Source organism: Myodes glareolus, chromosome 21, assembly GCF_982192425.1.
Source record: "Myodes glareolus chromosome 21, mMyoGla1.1, whole genome shotgun sequence".
Taxonomy (NCBI): domain Eukaryota; kingdom Metazoa; phylum Chordata; class Mammalia; order Rodentia; family Cricetidae; genus Myodes; species Myodes glareolus.
The window spans coordinates 35370109-35383921 of record NC_142046.1 but is presented as its reverse complement, the minus strand read 5'-3'; the positions used below and the strand labels follow the sequence as shown (position 1 = coordinate 35383921).

Sequence of the window (13813 nt, the reverse complement as noted above, 5' to 3'; positions counted from 1 at the left end):
AAAAAGAAAAGGGTTTTAACTCTAACACAACAAAACTATATAAAATAAGAACAATTATCAGGTATAAAAATTATATTTACAATGTTCAGTCCATTTGTATTTGGCAGTTTGAGAAAATATTCTGTTATCTATCCTATCTTGGTGAGATAGTTTTGTACCTAATTCACTTTCTACCGTAACCTGTATTACCATCCTAAAAATATCTTTTTAGGCCTCAAAACATTTTCTTAGATAAACAACTTTAGCTTTTATGTCTCTCAACATTATACACTTCACATCTGTTCTGTAGGCTTCTTTTTTTTTTTTAATTCGGTAACAAAGAAAATGGTATAACTACCTAGTCTTCAACCCCATCACAGACCTGAGAAGGTTAAAATATTGCCTGAGTAAACAGGAAGTGCAGAGCTAATAACATCCCAAGCTATAAAAATGACAGAGACAGCTGACGGCCTGGACAGTCACCCAAGGATCCTCTGCAATGGTGGGACATTCATTTTTGGCCTCCAGGCCTAGAATACCTGGCAGACTTTTATGTGAAGGACTGGCCTACCTTGTAGCCCTTATAAACAGCCCGGGTTTCCCTTGGCACTTAGCTGTGTGTGCAAGAGAGGGAATTTCAGCCATGAGCAATTATCAGCCCGATATACAGATGACGCCAAACGAGAATAAGGGCTGAAGACCACATTGTTCTCATTGCAGTTTCTGTCCTAGTCCCAATCTAGTCGCAGTGTTTCCCTTCACAACATTGCTACTGCAGCACGATTCATGAAAACTCAGAGACAGAAACTGGGGTTCAACCTGAAGGTCAGAAAAGCAAAACAGCCAGCCACTGGCTCTTACCTCGACCTCAGTCCGAAGTGACGATCCTTCCCCCAGGAATCTCAGAATGAGACTGTGTCGGAGAGCTGTCTCCTCCCGTCTTATATTCCTCTCTAGGGCTGGGATTAAAGGCATGCACCGCCTGGTTTCTATGACAACTAGTGTGGCTACTGGGATTAAAGGTGTGTGCCATCACTGCTTGGTCTGTGAGGCTGACCAGTGGGCCCTTTTACTCTCTGATCCTTAGGCAAGCTTCATGTATTGCGATGCCAATGAAATGCCACTACATGCTACCTTCCACATAAGACAGATGCTTGGCTACGTCTGCAGCAAGGCTCTGTGTGTGGGCACTGAGTTCCGTGGCAGTGGAAAAACTCACTCACCCAGGATTCTGCTATGACTGTGCTGATGCCAGAAGCTACACTTTACCCCACTTAAGCCTTCTGTGCTCTTTCCCCAGGGTTCCGCAGATTCCTATACAAGCAGGCCGTCGGATTCCGATGTCTCTTTGGAAGAGGACCGGGAAGCGATTCGGCAAGAGAGAGAACAGCAAGCAGCTATACAGCTTGAGAGAGCAAAGGTGACCCCCCCCCCCGCATCCCCTTTCTTTTGTTGAAAACTGGCATATTGCTCAAACCCTGTGCTCAGCATCCTACCTCACATCTGCCTGGGGGTTTCTGATAAATACTGACCATACGCCATGTGGGAGGAAAGAGTTCATCAGCTGACAACTCCCCGAGGGAAATCAGCAGGATCTCAGGCAGGGCAGGAACCTGGAGGCAGGAACTGAAGTGAGAGCAGCGGAGGAATTCTGCTTACGGGCTGCTCTCTGTGGCCTGCTTAGCTTACTTTCTGATATCAACCAGGACTACCTGCCGGCGGTGTGAGACTTCCGGCAATGGGCTGAGCCCTTCTACATCAATCATTAATCAGGAAGATGCTCCCCAGGCTTTGCCTATAGGCTGATTTGGTGGGAGCATTTTTTACAAACGACATTCCCTCTTTTCAAATGACTGTAGCGTATGTCAAGTTGTTATAAAATTAAACAGCATGGTGCTGTCTCCGGAGAACTTGCTTCCCAGCCATCCTGATAAGGGTTCAGATTGCAAGGTTCTCTGAGTGTGTTCCCCTCACAGAGGTTGGTGGCAATTGCAGGGGGCCATTTCCTGTGAACCTTTGCTTTTTTTCTGTTTGACTTACTGGTAATTGTCGGTCATTTCCCAACTTAGCAGTGTGGCAATATCAAACTCACCTCACCCAGGACTGGCAGCGAGCCTTCTGAGCTGCCAGCCCGAGTTCTCTGTCTTTGACCCCTCCCCGTCACTCCCTCATCTTTGTTATACACCAAACAGGCACCGTTGTGTTATGGGTCATTCCACAGCTTCCTCTAGTCTTTGAATTCTAGGTTTCAGATTCCCATCTCAGTATAAAGTCCAGGACATTACTTTGTGTGCTGGCTTGTTTGAGAAGGGGTCCACTACATTGCCCACTCTGGTCTTGAACTTGTGGACTTAATACATGGCCTTCCGACATGCACCATCAGACCTGGTTTAGAACTTTGAATAAGTCAAATGAGAGCAGCAAAGGGGAGTGACAGAAGCTTTAGCTCCTCCTCTTCCAGCCGACACACAGGGTGCCGTGGAAACCAATTACATGATGGAGTTTTAGGACCAGATGACTTGGAAGAGTTCCCCTGTTCTACCTATGTCTTTATAACTCATTTTTTTTTTAAAGAACAGACCTTTTTTCAAATTAATTTTATGCACAGTAACAACACGGAAGACAGCGTTCGTGGCTAGCCTCTCCTCTTACTCCCATGGCCAGCTCCTATGCTATGGCAGGCACCTTTCTGAATTTTAGACTCAAACCCAAATAAAGTTAATTTCCTTCTTTTTTTTTTATTTTATGATGAGATCGTTTAGCGATCGAAGCAAGAGAAGAATGGGACGGGTGGACGAGGCGTCAGCTTCCCCGCTCTCTGTGTCTGTGCTGGTGGCCTCCACACTCTGTGCCGTCTGTGCTCCCTGATAGCAGAGCATCTGCATAGTGCCCTGGAGGGAGCTAAAGCCCGTCTGATGTGGGTCCTACCTCAGCTGTTGACATTCCCAGTGCAAATAGATAAGTCTACAGCACAGCTGCCCAGGAGCTCGGAGAGCGTGGATCTCACATGTTGCCAGTTGTTGTTTTGAAAAACCCTTCACCACCTGTTTCGTTACTGTGGGATCACCCAGGTAAACGGTGGTGGCAGGACCATAGCCTGGGCTTGTGACTGGCTTCACCCCCACAGGCTGCACTGCTCAGGAGCGCTTTGCCAACAGGAGTTTATATACAGGCTTTAAAACCAACTGTTAGAAGCTAGGAGATGACAGGTGAAGAGCCTGCTTGTTAGGTTTAACTCACACTGGCCCCTTGGGCCTGGCAAGACAAGAGATTCAGCTACAAAATATCTATGGTTTTCAGATCTGAGGCTCTTTAAAATAAAAAAAAATCTTGTTTTCTACCCCTCCTCAAGTTTTTAATACCCAGCGTACATTTCCTAGCCTGTTTTACTTCTATGTGTAGACCTGTTCATGTGTGTGTGTGTGTGTGTGTGTGTGTGTGTGTGTGTATACCTATGAGTGTGCACATGCATGTTTATGTGCATGTGTGTGCAGGTCAGAGGTTAATGTGTTTTCCTAACCACTCTCCAACTTAACATTTAAGACAGGGCTCTTACTGAACGTGGAGTTCACCATCTGACTAGACTGGCCGGCTAACCCCAGGGATCCTCTGGTCCCTGCCTCTCCAGTGCTGAGGTTAAAGATGCGCACCCTTGCACCCAGCTTTTGTCAGAGATGCTGGGGATCTGAATTCAGTACCTTGTTCTTGTGCAGCAAGCACTTCATCAACTGAGCTGACTTCCTAGCATTCCCGGTACCCCAGTGTACATGCCCTGTATCTCACAGTTGGGACAGTATCTGTTACCGTTTAAATAAATAGTTTGTGAGAGTAGAGAACAAAGCAGACAGTCCCCACCCCTGTCCCTCTGTCCCCAGTCCTGTAGGGGCTAGCTCTTTATTGGGGATGTTAGAAAGTACTACAGAAGAAGGGAAATGGCTGAGCTGAGAGGAATGAGTCCTTCTCAGCGTCATCGCTGCAGATTTCTGGATGTGGCCCGCGACTCTAAAACCCAGCGGCGATCCCTCTGTGGAAAGTGCTTCCCTCGTTCCTGGAACCATCACTCATCCTGTGACATGTTTCAGTGTGACAAATGTTCCTCTCTCCTCCTCCCTCCTCCTTCCGCATGGCTGCCTCCAGTCCAAACCTGTAGCGTTTGCCGTGAAAACGAACGTGAGCTACTGCGGCGCCCTGGATGAGGATGTGCCCGTTCCCAGCACAGCCATCTCCTTCGATGCCAAGGACTTTCTTCACATTAAAGAGGTAAATGTAGGACGTACTGCACCCCTTCATCTGGCAAAGAGCTACAGCTGGGAATCAGCCTGAGCCTGACACACAGGAGAGGAAGCCCAGGGAGCAGCCAGTGCAGGGGGGCCTTGTGACACACAGGAGAGGAGGCCCAGGGAGCAGCCAGTGCGGGGCGGGGGGGGGGGGGGGGAGCTCGGTTAATGCCCTGGGCCTCTCCATCCTTTCCTCTGGCTGAGATTTAGAAGCTGAGATCATCGCCTGCATTCCAACACGGGGGCCTACTCAGCGTTTGAAATGATGCAATGAATTTTAGGTTTTGCCTCTCTCTCTCTCTCTCTCTCTCTCTCTCTCTCTCTCTCTCTCTCTCTCTCTCTTGTTAGGAACCGAACCCAGGGTCTAGTGTAGGTTACACTGCAGGCGCACCTGTGGGACTATAGACCCATGGATCTATGGGTGTAACTTAAGGAAGCGTGAGTTTCATAGCATAGCAGTATCTAGGAGGGACTTTTTACAGAGGGGTATTATCATGACACCGTGGAGTGAGACCCCCCCACACACACATTAGACCCACATGATAGAACTGTGGTCTTCACATTGTTGAAGTTAAGAAAGGAGCAGAGAACTCTAGGAAACAGTGAGCATTGTAAGGAGGACTTGAGACCTCACTTATAGAAAGGTACGACAATGAAATTATCACACCAGAAGCTTAAGTTTGTGGTCAGCCTAGGTACAGTGGAGTTCTGTTTGGTACCCAGCATTGTGCTCTGTGCTGGAGGATGAGACGGCGCTGCTACGGGTGAGGAACTCTGAGTCGAGAGGCGGGGCGAATAGTATCGATGATTTCTGTATGGATTGATAAATTCTACTATTTAAAAAACATGGACCGGTGTCCTGGAAGTTCACAGAATAGGAAGGCGGCATCAGTATGGAGGAAGAGTCCGAGTTGGGCACAGAGTGGCATCAGGGAAGGGACCTCCTGCAGCACTGCAGAGTGGCCAGAGGGCAGTAGCGAAACAGCAGGGTCTGTGTCGGTGATTCAAGAAACATGGCTTTTCTATCAGCCGTGCTGGGGGTGGAATTCAGGCCTCATGCACACCGCGCAAACGCTACAGCTGAGCTCTTATCTCCAGTCCAAAGGGCCGGATTTTAAAAGGAGCATCTTGAGCCAGAGCAGGAGTCTGGTCTTGCCAGTGGGCTGGAAAGTAATTTGGGATAAATCAGACATGTGACCAGCCTTGTATTGGGAGTGGGAGCTGTAATGGGCAAAGGAGACTTGGAGGGGTCTAACGTGGGGGGGGGGGGTCTCACTCCAGTGTGTATAGTGGAGAAAGTGAGGGGGCCGGAATAAAGGATGGAGGTCAGCTTCTCAAAGTCTCTTGGAATTACAGGAAGTAGCGTCAGCCTCTAGATTCAGCTTTTGAAACAGAGATGGCAGAAAAGGGGCCAGGTGTTGCAGCAGCGGACGAGAGGAAGGACTCGGCCTGCTGCAAAAGCCAGCCCTTCCTTTGCCTGTGGCCCCTTCGAGCTGCTCTGAGAATTCTTTGATGTATCTTGCTGATCGCTGTTGAGTCTGTGAGCTGTTGAGCAAGGGATTTTCCTTCCGTCTGGCAGCTCCTATTTCTTCCCCAGTGTAGCTACCGATCTGGTCATCGTACGTGGCTCAGAGCCACTTGTTTTCAAGTCTTGCAGGTCAAATAAAAAACAACATGGAATGAGAACATGCTAATCACTTTAGGGAAAGCAAAACGGGCAAGACTGGAACCGTGCTAAGGGGGCCTTTCCAGAAAGCTGGCTCAACCCCTGGGACGCCAGTCACATGGAAGGGCAGGCTGCTGTAGCAGGCCGAGTCCTTCCTCTCGTGCCGTCTCTCAGGCAGCCACGCACGTTCTGTTTTCTCAGTAATGTGAAGGGTTAAAGGTCAAGAAAAGCCACGATTGTGCCTGCTCTGAAACCAAACAGGGAGGGCTGAAGCTGGTGACTTTGCTCAGCGCCTGGCTTCCTGGTGGCCAGAGAACTGTCACTCACATTGAGTTAGAAGCTCAGTGTTCTTTATCTGTTTCCTAGAACCAGAGTGAACCCTTTTGGGAAGTCGCATTAGCATCTTAGGCAGCCCTTCAGGTCACTGGGGTACCACTTAACAAATTAATGTCCCAGTGGGCTGACTTAATTTCAGGAAATAACTAAAACCCCAGGAAACCCTGACTCATGTCTGTGTTGTCCCCGCCACAGTAAAATGTGCGCACCAAAAGAGTCCAAAAGGGCCCGCTTGCCTTTTCCTAATTACAGAATAAACAGGTTTGTTATTTCAGGTGTGTTCCCCTGAATTAAAGACAGGAAACTAAGACCCAGATTGTTCAAGGCGTTCTATCACATCAGCTCAGGCTCCCTTCAGCTCAGTCTCTTGATTGGCACAGCGCCTGGCTTCTTTCTGCAGGAGCTCTGTGCAGAAAGGGCTGAGTCCTGCCATGTCGCTTGCGTTTGAATATGAGATTGGTACTTAGAACTAGTCAAGTTACTCAGAATTCCGTGCTGTGATGATTCAACGCACCTTTCACTCTGCCTTGTCACAGTGTCAGTGTTAGAGTTATGTAAATTCCACCTTCCTCTGAGCTCAGAACGCCTCCTAGAGTTGGTATGTGTTGTAGAACACGCACACACACCACACCACACACACACACACACCCCACACACACAGAAAAGAGTTTCTTATCAACACTGATAAAGATCACGGAGGGGCCTTTGTACTCTTTCCTTGGAGGTTTAAACAACGTGATTTCTATCTATTTTCTAGAAATTACAGAAGGAACATTTCTTTGAGGCCCCAGCAGACGAATAACTGCCAACCTAGTTTTGCTGGTCCCCTGAGTAAGACCATGCTGCTGACGCTTAGAGTGAACTGCAGCCATGCTCTCGAGTGGTTGTGACTATTCTCACAGTAAGGCCACAGAATCCGTGAGTTACGGCAGAGACCGTATGTACCAGCTGGGCCATTACAAATAATACCCTGAAGAATCCTCCTTTAGTCTGTGGGCTGAAAACATTGCCCACAAAATGCAAAAGCAGGGTGTTGGTTGTCTCTGCACTGTATGTACAATGTGGCATTGTAGACCAGACGAATAGCATTGGAGCCCTTGGCTTCCCTGGAATTAGCTACTGAAACATGAGGATAACTGAATTACTATTGATAGCAGCTTTCCTCTCTGCATTCCAGAAATATAACAACGATTGGTGGATAGGAAGGCTGGTTAAAGAGGGCTGCGAGATTGGCTTCATCCCGAGTCCGCTGCGGCTGGAGAACATACGCATTCAGCAGGAGCAGAAAAGGGGCCGATTTCATGGCGGGTAACATCTGTCTTCTCCATGAGCTGGCCTGCCCTCCCTCCCTCCCTCCCTCCTCCCTTCTTTCTCTCCCTTCCTCCCTTTCACCCTCTTTCATTCCCTCATTCCTTCCCTCTCTCTATCCCTCCCTCCCCCTCTCTTTCCTTCCTTCCTTCTTTCTCTTTCCCTCTCTCCCTCCCTCTTTCATTCCCTCCCTCTCCCTCTTTCCCTCTCTCCCTCCCTCTTTCATTCCCTCCCTCTCCCTCTTTTCCTCTCTCCCTTCCCTCCTCCCTCACTCTCTCCCCCTCCCTCTTTCATCTCTCCCTTTCTCCTTCCTTGCTTCTTTTTGTCGTGGGGAAATTGGGTACTATTTTCAAGTTTCTCATTAAAAACTGGCCGAAGCGGTTTGTTCTTTTATCTCACCCTCTGTTTTCTGCTGGCGTTTCTGTTCTCTCAGCAACGTGTTCTTTCAGGCTCTCTTTGTCTTCACCCCAATGAAAACCTGCTTTTAAGGCAAAGGGACCCTTACCTGCATACTGTAAGGCTGTTCTTGAGGAGGACACAAACGTTTGGGGTTTAACCATTTCCACTGTGTTCTGAACCACAGCAACTCAGAAATCCACATAAACTCCACAGTCGAAGCTGCTTCCTGTGGGCTCAGGAAACCCATTTCCGAACCCCAGTTTTCTTCTGGGGGGATTCCCCGGGGCCTCAATTCTCAGGACAGCTCAGGTTGCAACTGACATGACCGAGAGTTGTGGTTTTGTTTGGTTCCCTGTCAAAACCTCTGTCCAGTGGGCCCCGAAGGTGAAGGTGTGTGGACAGTCCTGGGGACACTTTTCTCTGCTTGGCTTCCTGTGCCGTCTTCTTCAGCTGACACTGTGCTGGGGATTTGCAATGCACCCGCCTCTATGGTCAAAGGAAACAGCAACCAGGCTTCAGAGTGCAAGGGGCAGGTTCCAGGAGGGTGAGCAGAGCCTAAGAGAAGGTCCTGGCCACACTGGGTCTCACTGGAGCTCCCTGAAGCACTGATTTCATATGTATTCGAAGTTTTCTAAAGTTCTGTTACTGTTACCATTGCTTTGAGACAGTCCTGCTCTGTAGTCTTGGCTTGTCTTTGGTGAGGCAGCTCCACACCAGCCCCGCGCCCTAGCCCTGGATCATCACTGTGACCGTCATGTCTGGCTGAAGCAGTTCTTCTGATTCAATCTTGCTTTTCAATCAATTTTTGTATTGAAGAAACCGGTGTGTTATTTAAGTCTTCCTTCCCTGCTATCCTAATGAAAACCTTTCAGTAGTCATGGCAACTCTCAGAAGCACAGTTCACCTCCCTTCTAATGATTAATCTTCTGTTTAGATGTTTTATTATTAACCCTCTGGTGCCCTTTACTCTAGACATTTCGTTCTCCATGCTTCTTCGCACAGCTGGCTCTTCCCTGGGGCCTTTGCAGCTCCTCCCTTCTACCGGGACCCCTCTTCCTCCTTGACTGTTACCAGATCGCTTCATCTCTTTCAGGTTCTTGCTCCACAGTCCCAGTGAGCCCTTCCTTCCCTGCACTATTTTAACTTGTACCCACTCCAGGCTCACCTCTTCCTTGCATTTTTCATCCCTTCCCAACTTAACTGTTTCTCTTACACTTACTACTCTAGGAAATTAGATATTTATCTCTTTCTCTAGTTTAGCCTTGATTGTCTCCTGCTAGAATGTGGCTCACTAACAATCTCCCACCGTTGTGGCTGTTATTAATACATGCATATATACATACATATATATATACATACATATATAAATACACACGCATAAAATTTACTTCGAGGCACGAGAAACAATAAAACCAATGGTTCATTCACAGAAGTTCTTTCGTCATGCTTCTGTCTGTAAGGTATAGTAATGTCTATGTCCGTAGATGGGGAAAACCAACACTCAGGATGTATCACGATATGCTCCATAGCCAGTAAGTGACAGAACTGTTCATCATTGGCCTATGAACATATATGAATCATGACTGATAGCTCTTACTGTTGGCATTAGGAACAGGTTGTGGAACACTGCCCCCCCACCCTGCCCCCAGTTAAACTTTTAAGGAGAAGTTCTTGGGGTCCTCTTGCTTGTTCTAAGCTGTCTGGCCTCTGACTGATACTTCAATAGGTAAACACTTCTTAGGGTAAACACATAGCTCCAAAGAGCATCCTCACCAGGGGTCCCTCTGCTCAATTTTTGTACGAATAACCAGAAAAGAGAACTTGCAAAGTATTTCCAGGTCTCGATGAGATCTCCACTTCCTCTGAGGTCAGAGAAATCACTAGAGCAAATTCTTGAAGCTCTTCCAGCAGGTCTCGGTATACTTTGAATTATTTAGTAGAAGGCCAAAGAACACCTTGGATTCCCAGTTTCTGTTTTCAGAGGATCTAGGGCAAGAGTCTTAAATTTGTTTCCATGTTCTAGGAAATCGAGTGGAAACTCTTCCTCCAGTCTCGGAGAAATGGTGTCAGGGACGTTTCGAGCGACCCCCACAACAACAGGTGAGCGGGCTTGCTCCCAAACGCTAGAGCACGTGTGCCGATGTTCTTACTGATTTGGGAATAAAGGCTTGATTGAAAACGTAAGGCTTCTTTTATTTAAGATTTCCTTGCTCATTTGAATTCTAGTTTGACTTAAAATGTACTAATGAAACAAAATTCAGGTCATCAGTATAATTTTGAAAAGTCTCACTCGCCCCCTATACCCACTACTTCTCCATGTATAAACCAACCTTGAGTTCATTACTCTACTCAAGAACTCAAGGTACTTCAAGATTGTGAGGCCCGTAGATATAAAAGCTCATGGATTGTCACAACAATGTTCTGTAGGTAGATGAGACTGTAGCCCATGTTGGGACCAGGTTGTACATACTGGGGGGCATATGGCCCCCCTGCAGCCAAGATTACCTTGTCTTTATTATTGGACATCAGGCAGTCCCAGTTGAGTCCCAGAATGGATGCAATGAAGAGACAGGGTATCTCAATAAAGCCTCTGTGTGTCTTTGGATTTAATGAAGATGTTCTCCTAGAAAGTTCTCTCCCATCACATTTTCTGACTCCTGAAAGCTAATTTCACTCTGGCCAGGAACTGAGGCTGTATGAGAGCCTTCAATGTCGCCAGTTCATACGGCAGGTCAAGGCTCTGCAGTTCATGTCAATGCTGGGTTGATGCTGGGGCAGTTCTGGGGACTTAGTCCTTGTTTGTGAGGATTCATGCTGACCTCCAGGGCTGAGAACCAACATGTCCCTCTCGGTGACCCCATGTTGACAGGACCTAATGCTTGGATGACAGAAAAGCCACCTTCATTGGTTGTGGATTAGGTTCTGCCCTTTGTATGTTTGCTGGACACTGGGACATTACAATGGCTTTTCACTCTTCCAGCTGGAGGAATACCTGAAGATCTGTCATAGTACCTCATGGTTCACCAAACGCACAAGTACAGAACAATGGCAACAACAACAATATTAGTAATGTCTGAGGTGGTAGCAATTTTGCTCACATTGTATTGTTTCTCTTGATTACATTTCCTTTAGCCAACTTGCCCTCCGCTTCATATGTGCCACATCCAATGTGGGCACACCCATCGTTAATGGTTAGCTAACAACCTCCTGTATTGTTTGAGTGCCTGTGCTAGGCTTTCACAGGAAACTGCAATGCCAGGTCATTGGTGCGGGGAAGAAGCAATCCATAGCTCATGTTCTCACGAGTAGCATGTCCGGGACGAAGTGGCAGGGCAGTGATCTCCTGAGTGGGTGTAAGGCAAGCCCGGAGGGCAGTGACAGGGCTTCTCCCAGCCTTTAAGCTCGCGCGCTGTCGTTTGCAGAGATTGCATATTTTGATGTGGCTCTCATTGTTGTCTTTTAGCCAAACAGAAGCAGAAAGTGGTAAGTTGTGTTTCCTTTCCTAAACGCCTGCTAAGGTTCCTATCCATCCATGCCTGCGATGCTCCATGTCCGTGACCCGCATACCTCTTGAGGGATGGGCCTCCTCGGTGGGGACCCTTAGGCATCCCTTACCGTTCAGCCTGAGAATTCCTGATGTTGTGGCCGTCAATGAGAGAGGCCCGGTCGTCCCTTCTCACTCGTGTTGACGTGTCTTTTTCAGACGGAGCACATCCCTCCCTACGATGTTGTGCCATCAATGCGTCCTGTGGTGTTAGTGGGGCCATCCCTGAAAGGTTATGAGGTACAAATTATCTGTTACTCTCCTTTTCTTGACCAAGAACCCTGGGGACCATCCTTCGGGATCTGACCCCTCCCAGGTCTGTTTACGGATAGGAAGTGGTAGAAGGCAGCTCACAGAAGGTGAAGGCAGGTGGTGGGGGAAAACCAGTAAAAAAAAAAAAAAAACTAGATTAAACTCTGGAGAGCAATTAGACGTTGCCGTGTGAAAGAGGAGTAAAGTTTGTGTTGCATGACATCTCAGATTTTGCTATTCTCACCTTGTGTTTGAATGGAAAAAAAACAGGTGGGGTGTGAGCTCTAAATCTGAAACTGGGCAACCTTCAGATCAACTGAACCCCTGCTAGGATGATGTCTGGAGGAAGGAGGTATTTAGTAAACATTTACTGAGTGAGCTAAAAACGTTCCTGGGCCAGTTCTAAAATTCTCATCTCTCTTTCTCGCTCCAAGACGGAAACGTCAGGTGATGAGCAGGAAAATTATGTACAAAAACATTAAGTCTCAAATAGGGAGACTTTCCACTATGCTCAGACTGGGGTAGCTGAGCCCAGAGCTGGCACTGGGACTGCCCACTACCCAACACTAAAGGCAAGCATAGTCCCACCATGTGAAGATGGCCAGCCCTCTTGTGCATAGCCAGTTTATGGTCTCCTTGGGGCAGATGGACATCCTAAGGGACGAAGGAGGAGGGTTTGCCTGGGGTCCTGGTGAAAAATATGAATGTATTCTTCAGCACCCTGGAGAAGAGCCAAGGGAGCCCTTAGCACCTGTGTCTGGATGTGATGGGGTTTCTCCTCAGTCACTGTGCCCTTCCCTTCCACCTCTCTCACCATTGACTTCTCTCTCTGTGTGTGTGTCTCTCCCTCCCTTTCTCTCTCTCCGTGCGTTTGCCTCATTCTTGTTTTCCTCCCCTCTGCGAAGGTAACAGACATGATGCAGAAAGCCCTCTTTGATTTCCTGAAGCACAGGTTTGATGGGAGGTGAGACATACAGATGTTTTTGTATTTTGATTTTCCTTTAACCGTAAAAGTGGGATAAACTGATTTGTGGATCTGTTTCCAACGGTTACAGAAGTCCGGTGGTTAAACTGAATTCAGTGTTCCCAGAGAGTGGCCACTGAAACAGCTATGAAAATGCGAAGCATTGCATGAGGCCCCCAGGGACAAACAAAAGGAAATGAATCCATTTGTTGGGTGTAATGTATGTTTGTCTTTATTTCCTCGCTTACTAGTGAGTTCATACCCAACTGGTTTTCAGAAATTGGTTGAAATGTCAATTTCTGATAAATACAATGGCTCACTGATCATACTGGCTAGTGTCTGGGATTGTCCGTGTATGTGATTTGAATGTCTAAGTAACAAAGTGCTTTACAAGCATGAAATACTGGAAACAGCCTCCAATAAATAAATACATTTCCTTAAAAGAGAAATGCAATCTTCGCTTTGCCATAGCCTTCCCGAGTGATAACTGAAGGACACTGTGTTGATTTGGGTGCTATTTTTAGAAATACAACCTCGTGGTTTTTATAGGTGTGTTTTGCATGTTCCCCCCCCCCCATAAGCTATCATCAATATGGCCAAGCCCTCAAACAAGTTTATGCTTCCGTTTTGTGGAAAATGTCTAGAGTTCCTAGGTTTTTCTAGAAAAGTGATTTTTTTAAAAAAAAATCTGAATTGATTCAACGTTGAAAACGTGATTGTTCACAATGTGGAGTGTGTTCTGTGTAGAAACAACCACCCAGAAAAGCTGAAGATTCATCAGAAGCAAGCTTACGTAGTACACATGGAGAAACCCGGGCAGTGCATTCAGGTTATCACTTCACACTGAATAATTCATTTTAAAAATGTTTAAATGCTTTTAAATAGATTTTAGAGTTTAATTCAAAGAAAAGGCAAGCACAAATTGTGTGTATATAAAACTTAAGCACAAGTATCTATAATTTCATACAAGTACTTTTTTGCGTTTATAATTTATCCAAAGGAAAGCCTTCTGTGTAGTCATAGGAAAATAATCACTGATTTCTGAGACTAGATGCAGTGTAAAGAAGCCGAGGGGATGGGGGATAGTG

General features: G+C 47.0%; 1 protein-coding gene and 1 long non-coding RNA gene across 7 annotated transcripts in view; one reads left to right on the top strand and one right to left on the bottom strand.

The window, feature by feature from the left end:
* Cacnb4 (calcium voltage-gated channel auxiliary subunit beta 4) overlaps positions 1 to 13813 on the top strand; it is a 265879-nt gene that overhangs the window by 217268 nt on the left and 34798 nt on the right. For 4 of the 6 annotated variants that reach the window (XM_085681129.2, XM_048425900.3, XM_048425901.3 and 1 more), the window contains 7 exons: positions 1280 to 1399; positions 4117 to 4239; positions 7436 to 7566; positions 9989 to 10065; positions 11429 to 11448; positions 11669 to 11749; positions 12667 to 12725. In XM_085681129.2, coding sequence (XP_085537255.1) covers positions 1280 to 1399; positions 4117 to 4239; positions 7436 to 7566; positions 9989 to 10065; positions 11429 to 11448; positions 11669 to 11749; positions 12667 to 12725 — 611 coding nt within the window. Of the gene's footprint in view, positions 1 to 1279; positions 1400 to 4116; positions 4240 to 7433; positions 7567 to 9988; positions 10066 to 11428; positions 11449 to 11668; positions 11750 to 12666; positions 12726 to 13813 lie in introns of those variants that run through there. The other 2 variants (XM_048425904.3, XM_048425903.3) reach the window with 2 other exon arrangements.
* LOC125394802 (uncharacterized) lies at positions 5073 to 8844 on the bottom strand. Its single transcript, XR_007230334.3, has 2 exons — positions 8072 to 8844; positions 5073 to 5906 (listed from the first exon to the last, which is right to left on the bottom strand). It is a non-coding gene; the product is annotated as an uncharacterized LOC125394802 (long non-coding RNA).